The sequence below is a fragment of the Adiantum capillus-veneris genome, chromosome 21 (genome assembly GCF_014529385.1).
Source record: "Adiantum capillus-veneris isolate H3 chromosome 21, ASM1452938v2, whole genome shotgun sequence".
Classification (NCBI taxonomy): Eukaryota; Viridiplantae; Streptophyta; class Polypodiopsida; order Polypodiales; family Pteridaceae; genus Adiantum; species Adiantum capillus-veneris.
The window spans coordinates 96,037,222-96,062,036 of NC_140951.1; the positions used below are offsets into that span (position 1 = coordinate 96,037,222).

The 24,815-nt window shown below is 43.3% G+C and overlaps 1 protein-coding gene across 2 annotated transcripts in view; it reads left to right on the plus strand.

Moving 5' to 3' along the window:
- LOC147431392 (putative E3 ubiquitin-protein ligase XBAT31) overlaps nt 1-20,703 on the plus strand; it is a 30,653-nt gene extending 9,950 nt beyond the window's left edge. The window contains exons 8-9 of one of the 2 annotated variants that reach the window (XM_086494013.1): nt 19,491-19,958; nt 20,061-20,703. In XM_086494013.1, coding sequence (XP_086350139.1) covers nt 19,491-19,922 — 432 coding nt within the window. In that variant the 3' untranslated portion in view covers nt 19,923-19,958; nt 20,061-20,703. Of the gene's footprint in view, nt 1-19,490 lie in introns of both variants that reach the window. The other variant, XM_086494012.1, reaches the window with a different exon arrangement.
- Nucleotides 20,704-24,815: the final 4,112 nt, after the last annotated feature.

Below are 24,815 nucleotides of genomic sequence, written 5' to 3' on the forward strand. Positions count from 1 at the left end.
ACTATCCCCATTATGTCTTCTACATGTAAATCTATTGGTTCCACTCCACAAAGATACACCATTGGCAATGAGCATACCCGTGCTATTACACATGTGTAAAAGTAACTTTCTATAGTGATCCGGCTCTTTCTCATCCATTGAAGTACGATCATACAAGTGAACTTCCTCCAACTCCCTTGAAATGTATGGCATATCAAATTGTTGAGTATCATGTTGCAATGTTTTTGTGCGAGCATTCATATCCCCAAATACAATAACATCACCTTCACCTTTGAAATAAGCAATGTCCTCTTCCAAATCAGAAAATGGTTGATCTCTATCCATGCAAGCATAAAAGGGAGAATCATGATGAGGAATGTAGCAACCGGCTACAAAAATGGGTGCTCTTTTTGGTGTCATAATTTTCAGCCATACATAACGTTTGTACTTGTCATCTTTCACAATTGATACAAAATCTTCCAATCCTTTCTTAACCATACATGCTAACCCTCCTTGTCCTCTTCGTTGCTTGAGATTCTTTGACCACATCAATGAATGTACATTGTAATCCTCCAAGCCGTTAATCCTTTGTGTATCATGCTCCCAAGTTTCAACAAGAAGTACAACATCGGCTTTGCTTGTTAGTTCATCAATGCCAACCCCCGCATTCCATGAGTATCCATTACAATTCCAAATGCATATTTTCAATTGTAGCTCGGTCTCATAGGTCACGCATCCCTATTTGCTTGAGAGACTTGCCTCCTCCTTGGGCACATTTTCTTCATGAGAGATTACCTTGTTTTTATTATTCTTTTCCTCATATGCCTTGCGACGCATATTTTGTTGCTTAATAGTGCGATCTTCACATACAAAACATTTTGTATTCCTCAAATAGATCCAACTATTATCAAGGATAATCTTTCGCTTGGTCTCATCCGGCATGGTGCATACAATTGGCCGTTCTCCCGAGCGAGGAGCTCCTTGCTTCCCCACTCTATGTGCTCCATAGACCATAACTCCGGACATGCCAAAGTGGGTTTTGAAGAAATCTTCAATAACAATGGCAAGAGAAGGAGGTGTCTCTAACTTCTCTTCGGGAATTCCACGAATAACAATGTTCTTGGAACGTCGCTCCCGTTCCTTCAACTCCTCCACATCTACATTCTCAACATTCTTTGTTTGAACCATAGCTTGCATGAGTGAGGAATTAGAAACCACATTGCTACCACATACATCAGCCCAAGACTTGTTTGTGCATACATTTTTCATGTCGCATACATCCCGGCTCATAGTGTCAAATTTCTCCTCTTTCAATACATGGTCATGCTCTACTTTGCTCATCCGCTCCTTCAAAGCATTCAAGTCCACAAGAGAGCGTTTACATTCCTTGACTTCCTCTTCAAGTTGCATCAAACGTGTTGTTTGCATCTCAAGTGTCCTCTTGAGATTCTCATTCTCAACCACAAGTACCCTTAGTGTGCCATTCTCCATTGCAAGTGCTCGTAAGTCTTCGCCTTGTTTGTTTACGGTCTCTTGCAATGATACCAAGTACGCCATGATCATGGTTTCCGATGTCGTTGGTTGGGTGGTTGTGTTGCTATCTCCACACTTAGGAGATTTTGGATCATTTTCCACAATGGTTGTGGACCTTGTTGAAGAAGAAGAACCCTTGCGAGTGCCGGAAGACATTGTATGTAAAATAGGAGATGAGAATCAATTTTGTTGAACCTGTTCACTTCGGAAATGCTGCTACAGAAACGCCTTCCATAACTCTGAAAATTTCTGTCTTTACATCAATGCGTAGAGGACTTCGTGCTCTTCGATTGAGGCTATAGATCACCCAAATCGGAGTTCGGATGAAGAAGTTATGATCAAAAGAGTGGACTGCTGTCTACTAGGTCAAAAAACGGCTGCACTGAGAGAGAGAGAGAGAGAGAGAGAGAGAGAGAGAGAGAGAGAGAGAGAGAGAGAGAGAGAGAGAGAGAGATAATGAAATGAAATGTTATATTAAACGTCTTCGAAAGGCGAAAATGACCCATGAGATGAAACTGATATAATCTTTGTGAATCTAATACAATGTCTGGGTACAAAATAACAAATGAAGTAAAGTGAAAGTCAAATCATCACCATCATCCTTCTCATCAATGCCCGAGGATGCATGACATCAGACGTTGTCCGAGAAAGCAGTGCATCGATCGTTTAAGAGCATCGTCAATATCCACCTTTGTGAATAGTCAGATTGCACGTCTCCCATGTGGTGCTAGAATAGTCTTGATTCTCATTTGGAGCCTCCGTCAATGTCGTGGTCTCCCTCGTAGACGTGGGCGTCTAGCTCTCCCAAGCTCGATGGCTGTGTCAACTAATATACCTTTGGTATAAGTGGGCTCTGAGGTGTGTCGTGAGGCTCGTTTATCTGACTTCCGAGTCCCTGCTCTGTGAATGTCTCCCACTGTCTGATCTTCTCAAGAGATTCTCCTTGTGTCTGCGCAACTCTAGCAAAAATAACCCGAGGCATCTCTGATCCTAATATCTCATGACTCTTGCCAACAGACCAAAGCCCTCTTTGAATAGACAATGGAAGCCGCCTCGTATCTCATAGTATATTGGATAATGAATGACAAATGTGATTTAACTCTGTCTCTGGCTCTATATGATACAATTGACAAATCTTGGCTTTTGTTGGTACTCTCCTAAATTTGCCAGTCTCAATCTCTAATTGATGCGATGATGTGTGCGTCTGACGAATAGCACATCGTATCTCATGGGATAAATGAGTGTCCATATAGGCCGGTCTAATCACATTTCCATCCTTTGTTAGTTGGTGAAGATACTCTCTATAGAAAGCCATCTTCATGCCCAACTTCTGTGTTGGTCGAATCCATGTGCTCCTGGTATCTAGCTGAATTAGATCGTGACCGAGAGTAGAGAAACCTAACTCCAACTATCGGGTAGGCCCTCGCACATGGCACGATTGAACATCACTGCTAGAAGCTCTGCAAACAGATATTTGACATGTATAAAATGCTATGCTACTAGGCCATCGTGATCATATGCTCTCTTGATTCTCATCCTGTCAATGGCCTTCTTTACCATCTTGGCGGTGAAGAAAGCACGTGTGTGTGGGCATGGCTTTGGCAGATTCGGAAGAGGTGGCTATCCCGAGACTGTGTAGAGGGATGATGCATACCGACCCCATACCTTCGTAGAAGTAATGGCTTGTGGGGAAGGGTGCCCATGGAAGAGTCTCTATACCTTGCCAGAGTCTTGGCTCAAAAACAACTGGTATAAATCTTGCTCTAATCGAGCTAGAAACGCCCTCTTCTTCTGTCTCACCAAGCGCCAAAAAGCAGTCCGTGATTGCCTATGAGTGATGACTCCTAGAAGCACCTCCCTTTGAAGTCGGGCTCTCGTCTCTCTGCACTCCTCATCATACCAATTGTTCTGGGGTATGCTCCTTGTACGTCCAGGCTCAATGTGTGGGTATGCCTTTGCTGTTGCATCCTGCAGTGTCTGTCAATGTGTAAATGAGCTCCTCTAGAGGTCTCCCCGCCTCCTTTGTGCTTAAGCGATTGTATATATACCCTCTATGTATACAAATTCAGTCTCCGAAGTAAAAGTGTATCGGGTACGAGTAGACAATCCATTGTGGTTGTACTGAATTGGAATGAGAGGGTAAACGTGAGGCATGGTCTACTGCTACCCCTGATAGGCCTTGGCCCGATTGTAAAATCGTGAATATAGGGTATAAAACTGGGCTGAGCCAAAACATAATCCATTGTGCTAGCCCAATGTCAACCAACCAACCCTCTGAAGGCCCCCCCACACCGTTGCCTACGTGGTATTTACTTTTGATTGCGTAAATGGAATGTACACACACAATACCTCAAATACAGACTCTACTGACTCGAATGGGGAATGTCACTGTGGTAACTGTTCAAAACGAAGCATTTCTTGGGCTGATTGAGGATCCATCTTGATGAGGGGTTGCTAATGGCCACCAAGGGTAGATTTGGGGCTGATTTGCGCTCCCAATGTGAGAGGAATGAAGGGCTAAAGGCTGGCTGAAAAAATGATGCAGATTTGGCGCGTTAAGCAGGGCTGAAAACGTACATGATGATGGAGCTGATGATGGACAACGATGGGAGCACTCGATGCGGCGAGGGAAATGGCCGTGAAGAGGCTCAATGGGAGGTTAGCGTTGGAAGATCCATGACATCTCTGGCGATGGAAAGGACCGAAAACTGAAAACTCTGGCTGCTAGGGTTGATTGGGCATGAGTCTCGTGGTGAGAAGCAAAAACACCAGGGTTTGCAGTATGCAAAAACGTTGGACTGATCTCTGGGGCTGGCTGAAATTGATGGAAAATGCTAGGGCTGATGGTTCGTTTATAGGGGATTTTCAGTGCGAGGCAAGGAAAATTGGGTTTGGGAAAATGTGCAAATGTGTGCATCTGGGACTTTTCTAATGATAACTCGCTATTCTTTGAATCATTTGACGAAAGGACTGAACGAACATGTTCCTCTAGCCTAGACCTACATGTACGTCATGTCAAATGCCCACCGAAGTGTAATAACATCTGTCAAAACGCGTGTACAAACCATTTATGCAAGAGGATTTCAAAACTGGAAAACTGAATCTAATGGACTCGTTCGGACATGCAGGTCTTGCAAGCAGGCTCACAAAATTGCCGGTACTAATCCTCCTAGGATTTTCTAGTCACTCCTATCTAGGGATATGTATAGAATCGGCTCTAGAAGTTGATGAAGCATGTCCATGTGGCACAAAGAGCCATGTTCACGTGACAAGCAATTGCTGCCTTGGTTTCTACCCTCTCATTTTCAACTAGTGACTTCACTACTCCTCACAAATTCTCTCATGAGATACCCCTTTACCTTGGCTTGCCAAGTATGAAAACCTTGGTCGTCTGATTTTGCTAGAGACTCCTTGCCCATTTTAGACTTGGGAGGCTTACCAAAGAAAAAGTTCCTTCTGGCAGTGTCTAAGCTGTTACATTGTAGCAATGGTCTACGAGATGTATGGAATAATGCTCCCCCTTGAGCAATGCTCGGGTAAATATAAGTGGAGCACAATGGATGTTTGTGACTCTCAGCAATGATAATTATTTCTAGGTTCCTTGGTTAAAATAAATTTGACTTAAAGGTAAATTGATTTTGTTGTCAATTAAGATTACTGCAGAACAAAAAATTCTTAGGGTAGATAGTTTTTGCAGCGGTGAGCCTTTAGTGCAGGTGATGGATGCCAGCTCTTGAAATAGTAAAGTGCCACCTTGTTTCTTGACTTTGGGTATTAAAAAATGGCCTCTTTAGTTGAATGGGTGGGGATTCGATCCACCCATTCCAAGAAAATGGCCTCTTTCGTTGAATGGGTGGGGATTCGACCCACCCATTCCAAGAAAAGCTATGAACTAAAACAAGCAGTGCTAAGCTAGTATCCCACTAGTGAATTTAGCCTAGGGTATTGACACAAAGCATTGAAGCATTGTACATGCCCATTCACCAAACTCACTTAAGGGAGTTTTATTAAACTAAATTCAAACGCATAGAAAGTACAATTTAATAAAGTGATTAGAGAGATGTAAGTCCCTGGGTGGGACGCCTAGGGAATGATCCTCCCAACCTCCCTTTAAATAGCCCCTTGGGCCTCATTCCCTATCCACACTTGTAGCGGGCCCCTTGGGCCTGGTCCTTGACCACTGGGCTTTGCCCTTGGCATGACATTACTCCCCCCTTGGAGAAGCGTTTTCGTCCTCGAAAACAAGAGTGATGATACACTAATGTTTTCCACAGGGGCATCTTTCATGGATCCATCTATTTGCTTGACCGGAACACGGTTCAGTAGGAGGTTCAATGAAACCAAGAGTAACATCTTGATTTTCCACCTTGTTGTCCATTTGCAACCATCTTGTGTTACTGGTTCCTATCCAATCATAGTGTGTAGACTCCATTTAGAACGCACATGAGCATGCTAAACGAGTTATCACAACAAAGATATATCCGAAAGAGTACCTCTGTTCACTTTCCATGAAGGTAACTTGATGACATAACTCGTCAGCCAAGTTTAAGTCCTTGACTTGTTCTCAAATTTCATCAGTAAACAACCCCACCATAGCTAGTGTTCAAGGTTGAGAATCTGACTTATACATGAAAAGATTAAACCTAGTCGCAAACATGCTTTAACTTATGGTAAGCAAACTCCAAGGAGAGCAATAAATGCTTGTTAATTGGATTGCTTGGTGCTAATGTACGCATTTTGCATATCCCTTAGCACAAAATTACACTTTGTAATTTGCCTATCCCCTTGGATACTGATAGTATTGAGGTGTGTTTCTCCCACGATATATAGACAGTCTTCTCAGATGACTGGTAAACGAGGATCACAAGAGCATATAACATTGCTCAGCAAACAACAATGTCTTGATTAATCATCTAGGTTAACTGGAAAAATCCACATGCACCCAAACCGAGCCATGACCTCTATTGGTGATATGTAGACCCCAAAGTAATCTCATAGAGATACTGCACATAGAGTGCAAAATGCTTCATAAGCAACCGATTTGATGAATATGCATGCCGCTCCAAATCAGTCTTTGCCAAACACTAGGGTCCATAACACCTAGTTTGCATGCATTTAGCAAAAAACAGATCCGAACCTGTATATTCATGATTATCCTTGCTAATACTTATGCCGAATGTGATGCTCCTAGCACACATTAAAGAGGAATGTGAATAGTTCCAAAAAGAAACTAAATACTTCCAACTGCAATCATTTGCAAGCCTTCTGAAATGTTTGAACCATTACAGAAGGTGAAATAGTAATCACTTCGAGGTACAAACAATGAAACTTTTTCATTAACAACTCATAGCCTTGCTATATGCATAAACAACCATCTGTAATATTGTTTAGTTGCACTTGTACCTTAACAAGTCATTCTAAGTATCCGACAATTTCTGGCGTGTAATGCTGAAAAATGGTCTAAAAACCAGATTTGACCAGCACCTAGGGACTTTGTCGTGACACATACTTGAAATAGTGGGCGCCAGTGTCAATCCTGAGACTCATATTCTCCACATGCAAAATATGTCTCATGTAAGGATGCTTGAAAGAAGAACATCCTTTAATTACAAGATGTACTTGTGCGTGGAGGTAACTGCAAACACTCTACGACGGGAATGAGAGGGACCCTCATTAGCCTTGCTCCACACTGGCTAAACCGAACTCCTTGAGTTCCTAGACTATGTTGCATCCCATGTGACAACATGTGCCAAATAAACCCTACAAGTGGGTCTTTAACTGCATAATGCAGAAACTTATTTTGGACAGTACAACCCAAATGGCTTGGCTTTTACATGACCTTGTCAGTTCTCTTAAGAGCAAAAATGGATGATAACATAGTTTGTACATCCGACGTGGAAAAAGAAAACAAAAAAGAAACAAAACCAAGTAGATGCGTACTTGAAGGTTGAACTAGTGTTCACTAATCCGTAATGAAAGAGCACTTGCCCAAATTTCCCGCCTGCAAAAGCCTAGGAACACTAATTGAAAATTAGTGAAATGCAAGTAGTATTGCACATGTAACCTTGGGTGTTGCCTTTGCAATCCAAACCCTTTGGTTATAATCAACATTATCAAACAACTTGGTTAGACCTTGTAAGAAAACTGCTCAACTAGCAGCTAGCCCTTGGCCTGTGTTCGTGACCCCTCTTGGGTTTGCCCGTGGTATGACACTACCCCTTGGCAGTCGGTGAACTTCTTTACTTGAAAATAGGTTCCAAGAATAAATCATCCACTCTTACTAAGCGATTTAGTAATCACGAACCGGATCGTACCCCAAAACTGTACTCATATAGGCACTCTTAGTGCTAATAGGAGCTCTACTGAAGTTGGGAGTCGTATTCACAACTAGATCTTTTTCACACCCAAAAATCCATAATCGTGGTTTTTTGTGAACAGTCATGTGGTCTGAAATGCTGGCTTCATCTATACACCTTGGTAGAGATAAGCCCTTACGAGTTCAAGACGTTCAAAAACCCAACTTGAGTTTCACACTCAAAGTGTGTAGCGCTAAAATAACACCAATAAATTAGTAATGGCAAGATGCTTGCTTGGCCATGAAAATCAATGGGTACTCGATTGAACAGATTTGTTCGATCTTGAAAGCAATCATTGATGGATTACAAACAGATGGCTCTTAGCCATGCCAAAGTAGGTGGTAATAGATGGCTCGTAGCCCCTTCTGTTGGCTCATAGCCCTTCTTGTTACCGTATTGACATAGAAAGATTTCAATAAAATCACACCGAGTTTCACCTTGTCCGCATAGAGAGAGAGAGAGAGAGAGAGAGAGAGAGAGAGAGAGAGAGAGAGAGAGAGAGAGAGAGAGAATGCTGGGCTGAGGAAGACCCCTTATTCTAATGTGTTGTATGCCCCTTGCGTATATCTATGTGCAAACAATGGCTGTGTGTTAGCTTATCCTAGAAGCGTATTAAAACATCAATAACTGAGCTCGGCCTTGATAGAGTCGCTAGTGCTATAGCGGAAGCGTATGCAATGATGGGTGTCGTACGTCCATCATACTAGTATGCCATGAATACATGAAAAAAATAGAATAATAAGCCATTGGCTTTAATGACAGTCTCAACCATGTGAGCTTCTAGTATACGTGCCTTGCACAATCACAATGGCATAGATACATGACAGTGCGGCATTGCGTAAACTTGAAGGTTATATCCACGTAGTGCCAAAGATATGTGCCAGTAGTGTTGATCTGAAATCAATCGAGAAGACTGTGGTACATAATAGAAGCTGTGGTTCACATGAAGTCGGACAAAGCACTTTGCTTTGTACAACTGCTTCTTATGGAGTCTGAGCAAGCACTTTGCTTTGCAAAGCAGAGAAATCTTTTCCAAAATAAAAAACAACCATAACTTGAAATGTATTAACCTTGTCACCCAACTTGTGGCCAGGTGTCTGGTAATTTGCTCGAATCCGGCTCATAGCCATATGTATTGCTTGAGTGAGTTAGCGCATATATCATATATGCCGTCGTGATTTGAAAATCTGCAGACATCTTGGCAAGTTTCTCCAAGTTTGTATGCTGATAGCATATTCCAAAATTTGGAAACTTCTATGCAAGATGTCCTAAGAGAAGCCTTGCTTCGCACAAGTTCATCAAAAAGATGAGAGAATGTATCCTCAGTGCTTGTAGCTGACAAGTGGTCCTTTTGACATAGATATGTCAAAGCAGAAAAGAATTGACCTTGTCGAAATTTCATAGAGAATCGGCCTTGCCGAATCGTGCAGCTACGAGAAATGATGATGTATCCCATGCGTGGAGCCGTGCTCTTGAAAGATATACTTTCCCATCAAAAAGATATTGGCCAACAAAATCTTGTTTTAGCTTCTTGATCAACACTAGAGGTCGAGACAAGCCTTGCAGCCATATCTTCTAGGAGCCAGACCTTGGCATGCATGATCAAAACTAGCAAAAGGCCTTGCCTTTGTAGCAAATTTTGAACTTGCCCATTGTTACTTCTTGGCAGAAGCCACGCTTTGTATCAAGAGCGGTTCACAAAATCAAGCTTTGCTTGACGGTTGTTGTCACACCACTCCTTGGTGGTTGTTAATGCTTAAATAATAACTTTTTTTTTTTGCCTATGGTAGCGCACACGTTTGGTGGATACCATGACTGTTGATCGTATTCTTAAAAAAAATGTGTCAACAAGATCAAAAGTTACTGCGTACCTTTTAATTGCTTGCGTTGACTTGCCTCGCCAAGCATTGGCTTGTGTGTCTGATCTGTCGTATTGACAATCAAGCAATAAACACCCTTTGAGCCGTGCTCCACTGGGGACAAGCTTTCACGTTTACCTTGAGTTTGATAAAGCCTTGCTTCTCCACCACCAGGCTGCTTTATTCGTGTCGAGGAGGTTGGATCTCATACACTTTATTGCACTCTTGCAATATTTGCCGATAGAGGATTACCTTCAAGGTTTTTCCCTTCAACTTGCATGAAAACCGGTAAAAGATTTAATAGCAGGAAAAATTCTGCAACTCAGAAATTTTTTGTAGCTCATGGTGCTCTTGGCGGCTACAATATTGGCCTTGCCAACTATCCCTTGTTGTGTTTCAATCCCATGAAGGGGGGGAAGAGGGGGGGGGGGGGGGTGCCCCTTAAGGCCTTTTAAGAGTGGCCTCCCTTTTGACTGTGGGCGGTCCCCCCCCAAGTGGAAAATGAGGGGAAAAATAGCATGGCGGGCGGCAATAGATCTGCGTGAGGGAGAATGCCGGACGCATAGGTCCCTCTGCTGCAAACCAAGGCTCGGCCCTGTTTCGAAAAACACTGCATGCTTCCTTGCGACCCTAACGAGCCTGAGCCCGTCTGTTTCTGTGCACCTCGACTTTGTCCGCCTCCTCGGCACTAGAGGCCCTGCACATGGTCCTTCCCCCATTTGTCTTCCCCGCCTAGCTGGAATCACTGCACACGGCCTTGTTGTGCATGCATGCGAAAAAAGTGTGGCTCTCTACGCCTTATGCCCAAAATAGAGCTCTGATACCAATGTAAAGCCCTGGGTGGGACTGCCTAGGAATGATCCTCCCAACCTCCGTTTAAATAGCCCCTTGGGCCTGGTCCTTGACTACCGGGCTTTGCCCTTGGCATGACAAGAGAAAAATCAATTGATCTAGCATAGGGATAAAATGTCTAGGATACTAATTAGTCTAAGAAATGATGATTAGCCATTGCGAGGCTCTGATGCCACATGTAGAGGTTAGGGTTAGGGTGGATGTTTGCTAGTAACATTCATGGATGTTAAACATAATGATGCTAATCTAAGAGTCAACTTAATCAATGATGTTATAAATGAGGCAGCAGATTTCGGAGTGGACATTCCCGGATTGAAGCAGAAAATCCAAGGTTTACTCTTCGTCGATGACCTGTCCTGTTGGCGGACTCCCCGGCTAAGCTCCAGACTGCACTGGATCGACTTATGATGTGGGCTCATGATGAGCACGCGGCGGTGTGTGCAAGTGAAAGAGCACGCGAGGAAGTGCAGTGTGTGTGCAGAGAGGGGAGGCGAAGAGCAGCAGGAGAGGAAGCGCTAGCAGAAGAAGAGGGAGAGAGAGAGAGCTCACGTTTTTGGGAAAACTCAATAAGCGAGTTTTGGGTTTTCCCACTTTTATTATAAGTGACCTTTAAAAATTGTGTCCAGGTTCATATTGAACCTGGACAAAGTATAAAAATGTACAAAAAGGGGTTATTTAGGCCTTTAACCCAACAACCTCCCACTTAAAGGCATAAATGGCACCTTTAAGCTACGTGACTCCCACCATCTCTGTGCATAGATGATGATGTGCTTTGGGTAAGCACTTAGTGAGAGCATCGGTTGGATTTTGTGATGTATGGACCTTAACCAATGTAATAAGGCCATCCTCAAGCACTTCTCGTATGAAGTGATACCGCACATCAATATGCTTTGTGCGTGCATGAAACATGGTGTTCTTTGCCAGACATATAGCACTCTGGCTATCACAACCAAGCATAGGTGCTTTGGCAGGCAAGCCAAACTCACTGCATAGGCGTGCTAACCAAATAGCTTCTTTGGAAGCCTCAGTGGCTAAAATATATTCAGCCTCTGTAGTAGACAATGCAACAATCATTTGCAATCTAGAACACCATGAAACAGCACCTCCCGCAAGAGTAAATACATAGCCACTTGTGGATTTCCGTGTATCCACATCACCAGCCATGTCAGAGTCACAAAATCCCTTCAACTCCATTGGTCCTTTACCATAGCAGAGGCATTTGTTTTTAGTCCCTTTCAAGTACCTCATAATGGACTTCACTGCATCCCAATGTAACCTGCGTGGATTAGCCATAAACCGGCTAACAACTCCCACTACATGGGCTATGTCAGGCCTAGTAGCAACCATAGCATACATAAGTGAACCACAAGCTGAAGCATAAGGCACACTTTGCATGTCATTGGCTTCTTCCTTTGACTTGGGACAATCATCCTTGGAAATTTTAACATATGGCTGTAATGGCACACCAAGAGGCTTTGCTTCAGCCATGTTAAATCTGTCCAGCACCTTTTCAATGTACTTTTCTTGCAACAAATACAATAGGCGCTTGTCTCTTTGCCGTGTAACACGCACTCCAAGTATATGTTCAGCTGCCCCAAGGTCTTTCATTGAAAACGCAGATTTCAGCTGCCCTTTAAGAGCATCAATAGTCTTCTTTTCTTTGCAGCTATCAACATATCGTCTACATAGAGCACAAGAATGATAGGGCTGCCATCCTCATCACGTTTGGTATACAAACAATGGTCTGCATGGCTTCTTTTGTAACCATGTTTAAGCATGAAGCGATCAAACTTCTTGTACCACTGTCTACATGATTGTTTCAATCCATACAAGCTTCTATTGAGCATACATACCAAATGTTCCTTGCCAAGGATAACAAAACCCTCGGGTTGCTTCATGTAAAGCTCTTCTTCCACATCACCATGCAAGAAAGCGGTATGTACATCCATTTGGTCCATTTCCAAATCAAGAGCAGCCACAATGGCAAACAATACACGCAAAGTGGTCATCTTCACAACAGCAGAGAACACTTCGTGAAAGTCTATGCCCTTGGTTTGAACATATCCCTTTGCCACAAGCCTTGCCTTATACTTGGGTTTTGCATCAACAGTTTTGATTTATACACCCATTTGTTAGGAATAGCCTTCCTTCCTTTGGGCAATTCAACCAAATCCCAAGTATGATTAGCATGCAAAGCTTTAATCTCTTCCTGCATGGCAAGCTCCCACTTGTCACTGTGCTCACATGTCTTTGCCTCTTTATACGTAAGAGGCTCTCCCTCATCTGTCAACATAATGTAATGCAAAGAGGGGTCATATCGACTCACAGGCCGTCTTTGACGAGTAGACCGCCTCACCCAATGATCCACATTATCCGGCAATGGGTTTACATCAGGTGGCACTACAAAATCATCAACAATGGGCTGTTGTACATCATTTTCAGCATTGTTTCTTGGCTGCAAATGCCCTTCAGGAGCCGCAATTTGCTGTCCAACATCATCTGGCTCAAACACCACTGGATCATCTACATTTTCAGCCATTTGTGGTGCATCCTGAGGGTCAAAAATATGCCTAACAGGTGGTTGGTCATGCTGAAATTTCACCCTTTTATGGTCATGCTTTGAGGCACAATTGTTTTGAAGCAGCTTTGCCTCATTAAAAACAACATCTCGGCTGCATACAACCCTTTTGAGCTGAGGTAACCAAATCCGGTAACCCATTTCACCATATCCCATGAAGAGGCCTTTAATGGACTTCGCATCTAGTTTACTCCTCAACTCCGGTCTTACATGCACTAAAGCTTCGCAACCAAAAATGCGTAAGTGATCATATGAAGCAGGCTTGCCAGACCAAACCTCTTCAGGGATGTCACCTTTCAAAGACATGTGAGGGGATCGATTTCATATATGCACTGCAGTTTTCAAAGCTTCTCCCCAAAATCCATGAGAGAGATTAGCTGTGGACAGCATGCATCTCACCCTCTCACAAAGTGTCCTATTGAATCTTTCAGCCACACCATTAGAAGAGGGGCTGTATGGCACAGTAAGCTCTCTCTTAATGCCCAAATTTTCACAAAACTTGTCAAATTCAGCACTTGTGTACTCTCCCCCATTGTCTGTACGCAAGCATTTTAGCTTTCTACTTGTTTGGGTGGTCACAAATGCATGAAATCTCTTAAACGCAGCAAAGGCTTCATCCTTAGACTTGAGCAAATAAACCCAAATTTTCCTAGAATGATCATCAACAAAGGAGACAAAATAACATGCACCATCCATAGACTTAGTAGGCATGCTACATACATCAGAATGTACAAGATCAAGCACACAAGATTACGAGACACTGGAGTAATAAGAACGCTTTACTTGCTTGCCATATTGACATTCATTACAAAAGTCAAGCTTTGTGCCTTAAGCATCAAGCTTGTTCAAAGTACAAAGCTTAGAAAGGCCCTTTTGGCTCATATGGCCAAGCCTCTTGTGCCACAACTCCATGTGAGAGTTAATTTCAGCCAATGCAATAAACTTGCCCAACACGGCCTTTCCATGCATGCAGTAAAGTGTCCCTTTCTTTGTGCCCTTTACAATTAGCCTTGAGCCTTTGGTCATTTTCCATGACCCTCTCTCAAACAAGATGCTGTAACCATGCATATCCATCTGACCAACAGAAAGCAGACTCTTCTTGATTCCCGGCACATATCGAACATCATGCAAGACAAGCTCATTTGTGCCATCTATGGAGAGATGCACAGTGCCAATACCCTCAATGGAACATGCATGATTGTTTCCAAGGTATACATGGCCACGCTTGCTCGCATCAAAAGTAGAGAAACACTCCTTGATAGGAGTCACATGAAATGAAGCACCGGAATCAACAATCCAAGTCTGGGACAATGCATCATTGACAGTCAATAAAGCATCAATAAGATCACTCTTGGTGATCTGCATGTCCTGTGAATGAACATTTAGAGAGGCATCAAAGTCATAAGCATCATCATCTGACAAAGTGGCACACAAGATGTTCTCTACATCTGACAGCTCCTCAATCACGACACTAGAAGCCACATTGGCCTTCTCTTTGTCCTTTGAGCTATCCTGTGCATCTGCCTTGACTTCCTTCTTCTCTTTCTTTTTGTCTCCGCCATTCTTTTTTCTTTCTAACTCAGCTTTATAGTACCTGCAATCGGGTTTCTTGTGACATTTCCTGCCACATTGATAGCAAGTCACATCACCCTTGCCTTTGCTTGCATTTCCCCTTTCTTTACTCTTACTCTTACTCCTTTGTGTATAAGCATTCTTCTTTTCTGTCCTGCCTCTAACCATGTTGGCAGAGCTGCCTCCCTCTCCACTTGCTTTCCTCCTGATTTCTTCATTCAAGATAGAACCCCTAACACCATCAAAGGTCGAATTGGGGTTATTGGACAACGAAACCACCAAAGTTTCCCATGACTCAGGTAAGGTCATAAGCAAGAAGATGGCTTTCAGCTTATCATCAAAAGGGGGCAAGCCAGAATCTTGTAACTGCGACAAAGTACTTGCGAACAATGACAAGTGCTCTCCCGCGCACTTGGACTCATCTAGTTGCATGCCAACAAGTTTTCGCATCAAGTGCACGTGGTTGACAGGCGTTGTATTTTCATACATTCCCTTTAACTTCTCCCACACATCAAAAGCAGTCGTGAGACCTTTCACATCAATGACGGTCTCATCCGTCATGGCCATGTTAATGTATGTAATGGCTTTCCTGTTCATGCTAACCCATGCTTCATCTGTCATATTCTGTGGCTTCACCTGTTCAAGTGCCCCTTCGCAATCCTTAAGAAATAGGATTCTCTGAATCCTATCTTTCCAAAGATCAAAACCTGTACCATCAAACTTCCTAATCTCGAAGAGGTTCTTCACATCCGAAGAAGATGAGGCCATAGTTGCACGAAATAAGAGGGATAATACGTTGATTTTTTGGGCAAAATGTGCAAAAATCGGAGTATAGCCTCACAGAGATGTGCACTACAGCTCCAAATGGTCATAAGAGCAATTTGGGGCAAAATAGGATGATTTGGACACAAAATTCAATTTTTGAAATTTATGCGTAGGAAATTTCAACGAGCGAATTTGTGCTCGAAAACAATGAATTTAGTTGTTTTTAGCCTTAGAAGATATACATAAGGCTAATACATAGCCTTTAGAAGCATGTAAGCGTAAAAGCCCCAATTTGTAGCATCAAAATTGCATGAAATTGAGCCACAAATGGTCATACATCGACAAAATTTGTCAAATGTGCGTAGATTGCATCGATTTGCACTTTCCCGAATGTAATCGCACCATAAAAACACTTGCAAAAACCTGCGTAAATCTGAAATTTGCTTAAAACACCTGTGTTAGGGCTTGTTTTTCGGCAATTTCAAGGTTTTCGGGTAGCGGGGACTTAGCAAAAGTATTCCCACACCTTAATACATCATTTGCAAAACCTGTATTTTCACTGTCATAACCTGTACTTTCCTGTTTTTGACCTAATTTCAGCTTGTTTTAGGTCAATTTGGGTTGTCGGGAGCTCTCTGGTGTCCGGGGACGAGTCCTTTGGCGACGAAATTGCAAAATCTCGCGATAAAGTTGACCTTCTTGGTTGAAATTCAATGTTTGCAGGTTTGGGGGCAAACCCTAATCGGGCTTTGATACCAGTTGATGAGCGCGCGGCGGTGTGTGTAAGTGAAAGAGCACGCGAGGAAGTGTAGTGTGTGTGCAAAGAGGGGAGTCGAAGAGCAGCAGGAGAGGAAGCGCTAGCAGAAGAAGAGGGAGAGAGAGAGAGCTCGGAAAACTCAATAAGTGAGTTTTGGGTTTTCCCACTTTTATTATAAGTGACTTTTAAAAAATGTGTCCAGGTTCGATATGAACCTGGACAAAGTATAAAAATGTACAAAAAGGGGTTATTTAGGCCTTTAACCCAACAGTTCAATCGTGGGGCATGAAGTTCGGTATAAGCAAGTGCCAGGCCACTGTCTTCTTCGGGGACCTTGAGGACCTCTAGAAGAATGGTTCGTTCACGTTAGATGGGGAACGCGTGGAGGTGACTGAAAGCTATAGATACCTAGGGATCATTGCGAATTCTGATTTCAGCTTGGAGACCATTATCCAAGATAGGACGACAAAGAGGCGGGGATGCCTCTTTGCAGCCAAGCACGTCCTCACCTCCCGTGCTCTCCCTCTATGGACGAGGCTGAGCATTTTAAAAGCTTGCGTTTACCCCGTGATTACCTACGGAGCAGAGATCATGGGGGCACACGACCAAAAGCAATTGTTGCCGCTCCAGTGCCTCGTTGCTACAGGAATGAGGTGGTTGGTGGGGAAAGCGGCAAAGTCGTCGTCAGTCGCAGCGTCGACCCTGCATCACGAACTGAACGTCTCGCCGATCGTCGCCTTCTGCGGTGCCCAACGGAAGCGTGCCTATGATAAGTTCGGATCGGTTAGCACGCTTATTAGGGACCTAGTAGCGACCACCCTGAAGTCTCGGAAGGGGTGGTCATGGACAACTAGGACGGATAGGTGGTTCTGTCGACATTGTCCAACGGCGACCGCGGAGACGGCCAGGGACCTTATATGGGATAAATGGGACTCAAGAGCCGTTTGTGCCTCTCTAACCAACTATAAGCTCCGTGGGATGAATATCACACGCAAGTACCTTTTTCGGTGTAACTTATCTCTGAGTATGAAGCGTGACGACGAGCGCCTCCTACTACTCGTCCGAGTAGGAGGATTAAGACTGGCGGATAAAGTCTTACTGAGGGGGAGTGCATGCCCCCTTTGCAATGACTTGGAGGGCGGGCAATCAATTGACCACATTCTTTTGAACTGCCTGGCCGTGACCCGAGCTCGAGTTGACCGTCTTGGCGGGTTGTTGTATACCATTCGGGACCTTCAGGACCCGATGGGTGTCGCTGTAAGTGATGGTGAATTTACCATTATCCTCCCTGGTGGGAAGGCTCGCGGAATCAGGTTGACCCATTGGGTTAGCCCGCATCCGCATTCGAGGGGAGCAGTTGCAAGGCACCACCTTGTAGCAGCTTTCCTTGGTGAGGCAATACCACAGTATCAAAGAGCATTAAATGTTGGGTTGTTAACCTAGCGGACCGATTGGATGAATCGGAGATGAATCAGATCCCTCTGACGTCTAGAAGGGGGGAAAGGACGAAATTCTCCTTAATAGCAAAAAGTTATGAAACTATGTGCTAACCCGAATGACTTGATGATACTGATGCATGGGTTGCCTCAATGGGCAAGAGAAGTGTTGGAGACTCTAATTGTCGCCGGATCGGGACTCCACCTACGAGCCGACGCCCAAGTTGGGTATGGAAATTTCTCTCGAGAACCCGTCGGGGTGATCAAGCATTTGGCGAGTGAGGGCAACCAAGTCTCGTAGTATCTGGATCCCTACGGGGCTCTTGGGCGCTGTCGCGCCCCTAATGGGGTTCGCCAGGGATCCCTTGGATAAACTAACAAGGATGCAAGTTCTAAAAGATTGAACGGGCTTACCATCCCCAAGGTGGTGTCTAAGGTCTCTAATTGAGATTGAAATCAGTGACAAAAGCTTCACCTTGCGAGAGTAGTGCCCGGCCCCCCCCGTTCGCTAAAGTAAAAAAAAATAAAGAGACTCAATGTGTGTGCAAATAGAGTAGCAATGCATTAGGTGAAAATGAACGTGATGCATAGGGTTTATATAGCTCAAAGCAAGGCTCACTGGGTGAGGTATGCAGTGATAGAAGGTATAACGGGACGGGCACCACATTCCAACGGAAAAGAATAGATTGAACAACTTTAAGCACTTCAAATAACAACTGAACTGAAAGAGATACACGACACACGAGACGGGGAGTGGTGGAGTTCCATCGCACCTTGGCGCCCTTTTCAATATTTCTTTATATTGCATCAGCAAGGTACAACTCCCATGGCTTTGCTTTGCATCTCTTGCGGGTAGATTGCCGGAGTGAGAGCCCATGGGTCATATTTAAAGGCCCTTGGCCTCTAAAAGCAGTTCACTTGAAAAATTTCAAGTTCTAAGAACATTTGGTCAAAAGCTGACGCCCAAAAGTTGCTAGCGCGATTTGCGGAAATCTGTACAGCTGCCACGTCGTCAATTAGCGCAAAACGTGGAACATCCATACAGCTGCCACATCATTAGATTTTACGTAAGGTTTTTCTTTTTGTAAAGTTCTTGCTTTATTTTGATGTCTTTAGGTCACTTGGGCCCCATCAGACGGGGTCCCATAAGTTGGTGGTTAAAAATAGTCCACTTGGAAAGACTTTACAAGTTGGTAAAACTTCTTCTATTGCTTCTAGGGTTTAGGCCCCTCGGCTAGGATCTGCAAGTTGGCTCCGTTCTTCAGTGGCTTGACACGCCAGCAGTTTGTGCCCGAAGGCCAACAAGTGGAGGTAGCGCTAGCTAGAGGATGCATGAGTGTGTATGTGGCTTGTGAGAGAAAGCTCAGAGTGGAGGTGCATCATAAGGTCATTAAATGAGATCGGATGCATCATGGATGGCATGCCATGTAAGGTATGTATGTCTCGTGAGAGAGGATAAGAGGGCAACCCCATGGCTAGGGTTTAACCTACAATATCTACCTATTAGACTCCTAAATATTTTGTTTCCTATAACATCTAGAAACAGATTGATCTAGAAACACAATCTGTTTCGTTTTTGCATTTTTGAAATAAAATGAAAAGAAATGCCTTGAAACGCAAAAACTCGAAACATTTCTTGCTACAAAAACAGTGAGACCAGATAAGGTACAATTGATAATGATATATGTCATCATAAAGTGTTACAAAAAAGGAAAACATAGTCCTAATTGAAACCCTAGCTAGATTAGAAAAGAGAAAATCTCTTGGAAGAGGGTGCTAATGCTTGGCTTTGTCATTTGGCAGGATGATCAAGAAGAGATTGAGTTGTGCTGCATATGTTTTGAACAAACATGTACGATCGAAGTACGCGATTGTGGCCACCAAATGTGTGCAGGCTGCACGCTCGCTTTATGCTGTCACAATAAGCCCAACCCTGCGGTGCCGAGCTCACCAGCACCTGTTTGTCCCTTTTGCCGCAGCAAAATTGAACAGCTGAGGAAAGCCCAGCCCAAAGAAACAGAGCAAGTGGAAGGAGTAAAAGATATTCCTAGACAAATAGAGAGTCTGAGAGAAGATGACAGGGATTCACACCGGATACTTGGGATGAGCCAGCACAAGAAGCCTATTGATGGTGGGGGTACCAGTAGCTTTATGGGGATAGTGAGCAAAGGTTCTTTCAGGTTGCTTTCATCAGCCAGGGGATCAGGCCGAGTAGTGGATATCCATTGGGACTAGCTATGGAACAGATGTCTTGGTGCAGGACTTCTCTAGGTGGGTACATACATACATGCGTCTGCTCAACATATTTTGTGCTGGTGAATCAAAGGAGCGTATGTAGACAAGCTGACCAAGGATTTTTTTGAACTATTGAAGGTTGTGCATGGCTTTCTGAGGCTATAGCTAGCATGATGGGACATTTCAGAAGCAGGTATTCCAGCCATTTTTTTTTTGGGGGGGTTTAATGGCTGACAGAAAGGAGTCGCAACTTCAGTAATGATGCTATACTCGATGTTGAGTGATCTCATTCTCAGCTATGCATCTCTAGCAAGGAAAGGCTATAAATTCTTTGGTCTGTTCAGTTTGAAAGCTCTAAGAGTGTCGTAGCTGATAACGTGCAACGCACAGATCCCGGCTTTGTCAGCCCAAGCCATTACTAAAGTGTATGTGGAAGAGTCTGGCAGCTAATCAACCAAGTGACCTGCCTTGCTGTGAAGGCTTTGGTAAATTCTGTCTAAATGGGTGCTAGTTGGAGACCGCATTTTGATGAATTTATTGCAAATTTTTCACCAGAGTTGAGACCAGAACTGGTTAGTTATAAGCAGGTAGGGCTACATCTCGGAAACAAGCTTGACACACAGTTGAGTTAGATGGGGATTAGATTGAGTTCTTTCTTTGGAATGTCAATCTATGTCAACCTTGAGATGTGCAATGCAATCATGGCTAGTTCACAACTTTAAGGTTTGGTTTGTGTCTTCAAGAAAAGACGCGCATCACAATTTATTGGTCCATTTTGCAACGACTCAGTCGAGGAATGGTGTGCTGTTGTATGCATTGCAATCTCTTTTCATTACTGCAAGTCTTTTTATGCTTAAGTGTGGCTTTGTGTGTGCTTGAATGGTTTAGCTATTTTTCTCAACATGGGCATGCTCACTAAATTAAGTGATGGAAACCTATTACATAAGCACATAGAAGGCTATGGCTATCTAGTGCAAGTGCACATGAGCACTGACCTGAGTGTACAGTGATGAAAAAGCTACTGCATAGACACATACAAGGCTATCAAGTGTAAGTGCTTATGTATAATGTGTAGACATAATAGCCTTGTATATAATGCTATAAAATGATGCCCCAAGGGCATAGAAGTGTCTAGTGTTCTCAAAACACTCCCTACATTTTGCATAACAATCCATCTGCTTTTGCAGACTATGGCACTGCTTGAGAGAGAGAGAGAGAGAGAGAGAGAGAGAGAGAGGCCTCTTGCTATTTCTTTCCATCAGTTCTCGTGGCGTCAGTGGTCTTGTGTCCACAGAGCAGTGACAAAACCTCAGAGTGAACGCTCTGTTTTGTTTCCCCAGATGCGAAGGGAGGGTCAAGCTCTGCGTTGTTTTCACCAGATGCGAAGGGAAGGCATTTGCTTTCACCTTGAAGGTTTGTGGCCTTACGCAAGATGTTGACGTGGGCAAGATTCGCGAGTTTCCTAGTCAAGGTCTGTCGTCAGGTCCGGCCTGGGGTTGAGGAATGGTTTTTGGGGGGAGGGGGAAGGGGGCGGGGGGGGGGGGGGGGGGGGTGTACTGTTGTCCGAGGTGCCCACACTGTCGTTAGAACGAGTAGAGTAGGAGAGGCCAGCAATTATGGAACCTTGTAATTTGGTCAATTCTCAAGGAGGGCAACATGGAAGTCGGGGCACCCAACATAGTAGTGGGTATGTGTGTCCTTGGGACTAAGTGACACCCATATTAAATGCAGGGTGGAGTAATGGGATCGACGATCGGGGTTGCGAGGCGGAATCTCGAGGTGCATTAAACCTGGCCAACGGGAAAAACAAGGTGTGCGGGCAAAAAGGCGAGGTGCATTAAACATGACCAGCGGGAAAAGCGAGGCGTTACGGGGCGATTTGAACCCAAGACCTGGCCGTCCGAGTTTAGGGTCACATAGGCTAACAACCACCTCACCCGCGCATGCATCGTGTACTCACAACCTTTTTTACAACATTATATTATGAATAAAATGCATTTCCCAAGCTGTCTAGGTTTAATGCGTGTTCAAGTTTAGTTTTTGATTTGATTTTTGAGATTGTGATCTTCTCGATTTTCGTGCGTGAGCTTCTCCGCCTTTGATCTCATTGCCTCCTCTTAAATATGGGTGTTACTTAGTCTTGAGGTGTGTGTGGACCGTGGTTGTACCTTTTGAAAAGGGGCCACGACGGATGTTGAATTTGACTTCCTACTAATGTGAGGTGGAATCTGGCAAGAATAAAATGAGTAGTAGGTTCACATCTCACATTACAAAACGTTTAAGTAATATAAAGGAAAGAATATTGTGGTGTGTGTAATATCAAAGGTGTGGGATACAACCTAATGATGCAATCTGTCTCTTCTTTATTTCCCTCTTAGTACCATGTCTTGAGTCCAAAACTCTCCTCGGATGGGGTCTCTTTGATTTCTTTCTCAAGACATTAAATGTTCTCTTCTCATTGAAACGGGTCTTCTCATTGAACGTAGGGTGTGTTTATGTTGTCAAAGTGTGCGGCTCCTTGGGAGCAATCGGATAGGCGTCGAGCCGTTGGCTGTGGATGGAGAATAGCTTTAGAGCTAGAAGTTGAGAGATTAGGGTGCCTACAACGAAATTAAGAGTTAATATCGGAGCAAACAAATATTTGAGACTGATCGAAAGTGATAATAGAGATTTAGAACATAGAAAATGCAAAATTGACATAGCAATTAGGTTTGCATACAGTCAAAGCTACCAATTGATGATCTTGATAGCCCAAAATTACAGTTCGATAGCACACACCGATGTCGGTGTGCACTTTGATTGAGTTCCCAAATCAAAATTCTTGAACCAACTTGAGAGGTAGGCTCAACCCTTTTAAGAAGCAATCTGTATGACTCTGAGATGGAGCAACGCATGCAACTCCCTTGGTTTACCAAAAACCCAAACCTCGAAGAACACCGCTTCAAATGAAGGGAATTGCCTTCCCGGATGCTGAAAACTTCAATTGGAAGAGCAAGAGTGAGAGAAAATCTCCCTTCCCTTCTTTTCCTCACCAAAGCTTTCTTCTTCTTCACCTCCAACACGAGATATGCAAATACAAGAAAAAAAAACATGTCCTTCTCATACTTTTCTCAGTAATATATGTATTGCAAAAGCCTCCCCCCTGGCATTGCATGTGTGAGTAACTAAGCTGCCACATGGTAGCTCGTTGCCAATCCAACACAAAGAAATTGGCAATCTCACCATTTTGAGAGCAATGTGATCATAAATTCAACTTGAAAGTTCCTAGAGATCTCCGAACTCATTGGCTTCATACCAAGCTACAGATTTGGTTTCAAATCCTCAATTTCTGCACCACAATGCCATGCATTCAAGCTTTCAGTAAACCGTAAAACTTGTGCAATTATAACATTTTTGTCTGCATCGTTCCCGACTTGATTGAAGTGTAAATTCCGCCAAGTTCTCGATCTTTCCAACCACAATCTAAGCCACCAATTCAGTCTACAAAACCTCATTTTTATAGATCATTGCATCAACTTGCACACTCCCAAAGTGCATCGAAACCATAAATAGTGCAAATTGAATTGTACTAGCCTTGTTCCGGATCCAATTGGAGCCTGAAAACATTCGACATGATCATGGCCAAAACTCCCACTATTAGCAAATTTTTCAGTAGAATTTAATTTTGTACTACTCTTCCAACAACATTGCCATACATTTTGTCAAGCATACAACACTAACTTACTAAAATGCACCAAATTAGTTGTAAGTTTTGACGTGAACCTTATCAAAAACTTCATTTAGCAAACATTTCAGCTGGATAATGTCATTATTAAACCTTGTGTCAATCCATAAATCGAGTAAAAATCCAAAATACATCTTGAACACTATTTATTACATAATACCTGACAAACGGTACGACATTCACCCTCTCTGATCCTACACATCTTTCGGCATGTGCCAACTTTAGAAGCCATCTAGATTAGTATTCTCATTGAAAAAAATGATCATCATCATCATCCAAACCTTGGTCTTCAAGCACATTCGATTTTTCATCTTCAGTATGAATCTCTACATCCCGCTTCTTGTACACTTTGACACACTTGTTTGCAATTGGAACCTTCAACTATGTACCATCCAATCCACACAACCAATAAGTAGCATTAGGGAAAGCATGCTTAACCACATACGAGTCAAGCCATTGCTTAACCATCTTTGCGTATGGCTATGTACTGGTTATTTAAACTGACGTCAAAAGCTAGCACCAAATCACCACGTGCATATAATATCATCAAGCAAAAACTTACATACCGCACTTGTAGCTTTAGTCCTCAAACCTCTCCCTTTACCCTGGTTTGTTAAATTCTTTGGCAAGCACAATGTATTTCATCTGCCATAAATCTGTAAGCTTGGTAATCAATCAACAACCCACTTGAAATGCATAGATAATAGATATGCTATAAATATGTAAGCTTGGTAATCAATTAACAACCCATTTGAACTGCATATATAATAGATATGGTGGATGCAATCCATCTCTATGCTTTACATTGCAGTACACTCGACATATTTGACATGCTGGACGGGTTTCAACAAATTGTACCACATCGTTGTACATAATTTTTCACTAATATCAATCTTTAATATTGGCAAAAGTGGCCCAAATACCCCTATATCTTGCCCATAATGATTCATGAAACTCTTTAATGGGCGTAATTTTTGGCGAGCATTTTTCGGCGGGCGCTTTTTGGAATTTGGTAAGCAGATCTCTCTCAACCATTGATAGTTGAGGATTCACTCTTTTTTTCTTTCTCCTCTCTCTCTCTCTCTCTCTCTTAGATTTCTTTCCTTAGCGAGCACACATACACAAGGAACAAAACACATACGAATCATTAAACATACACACACTCTTTC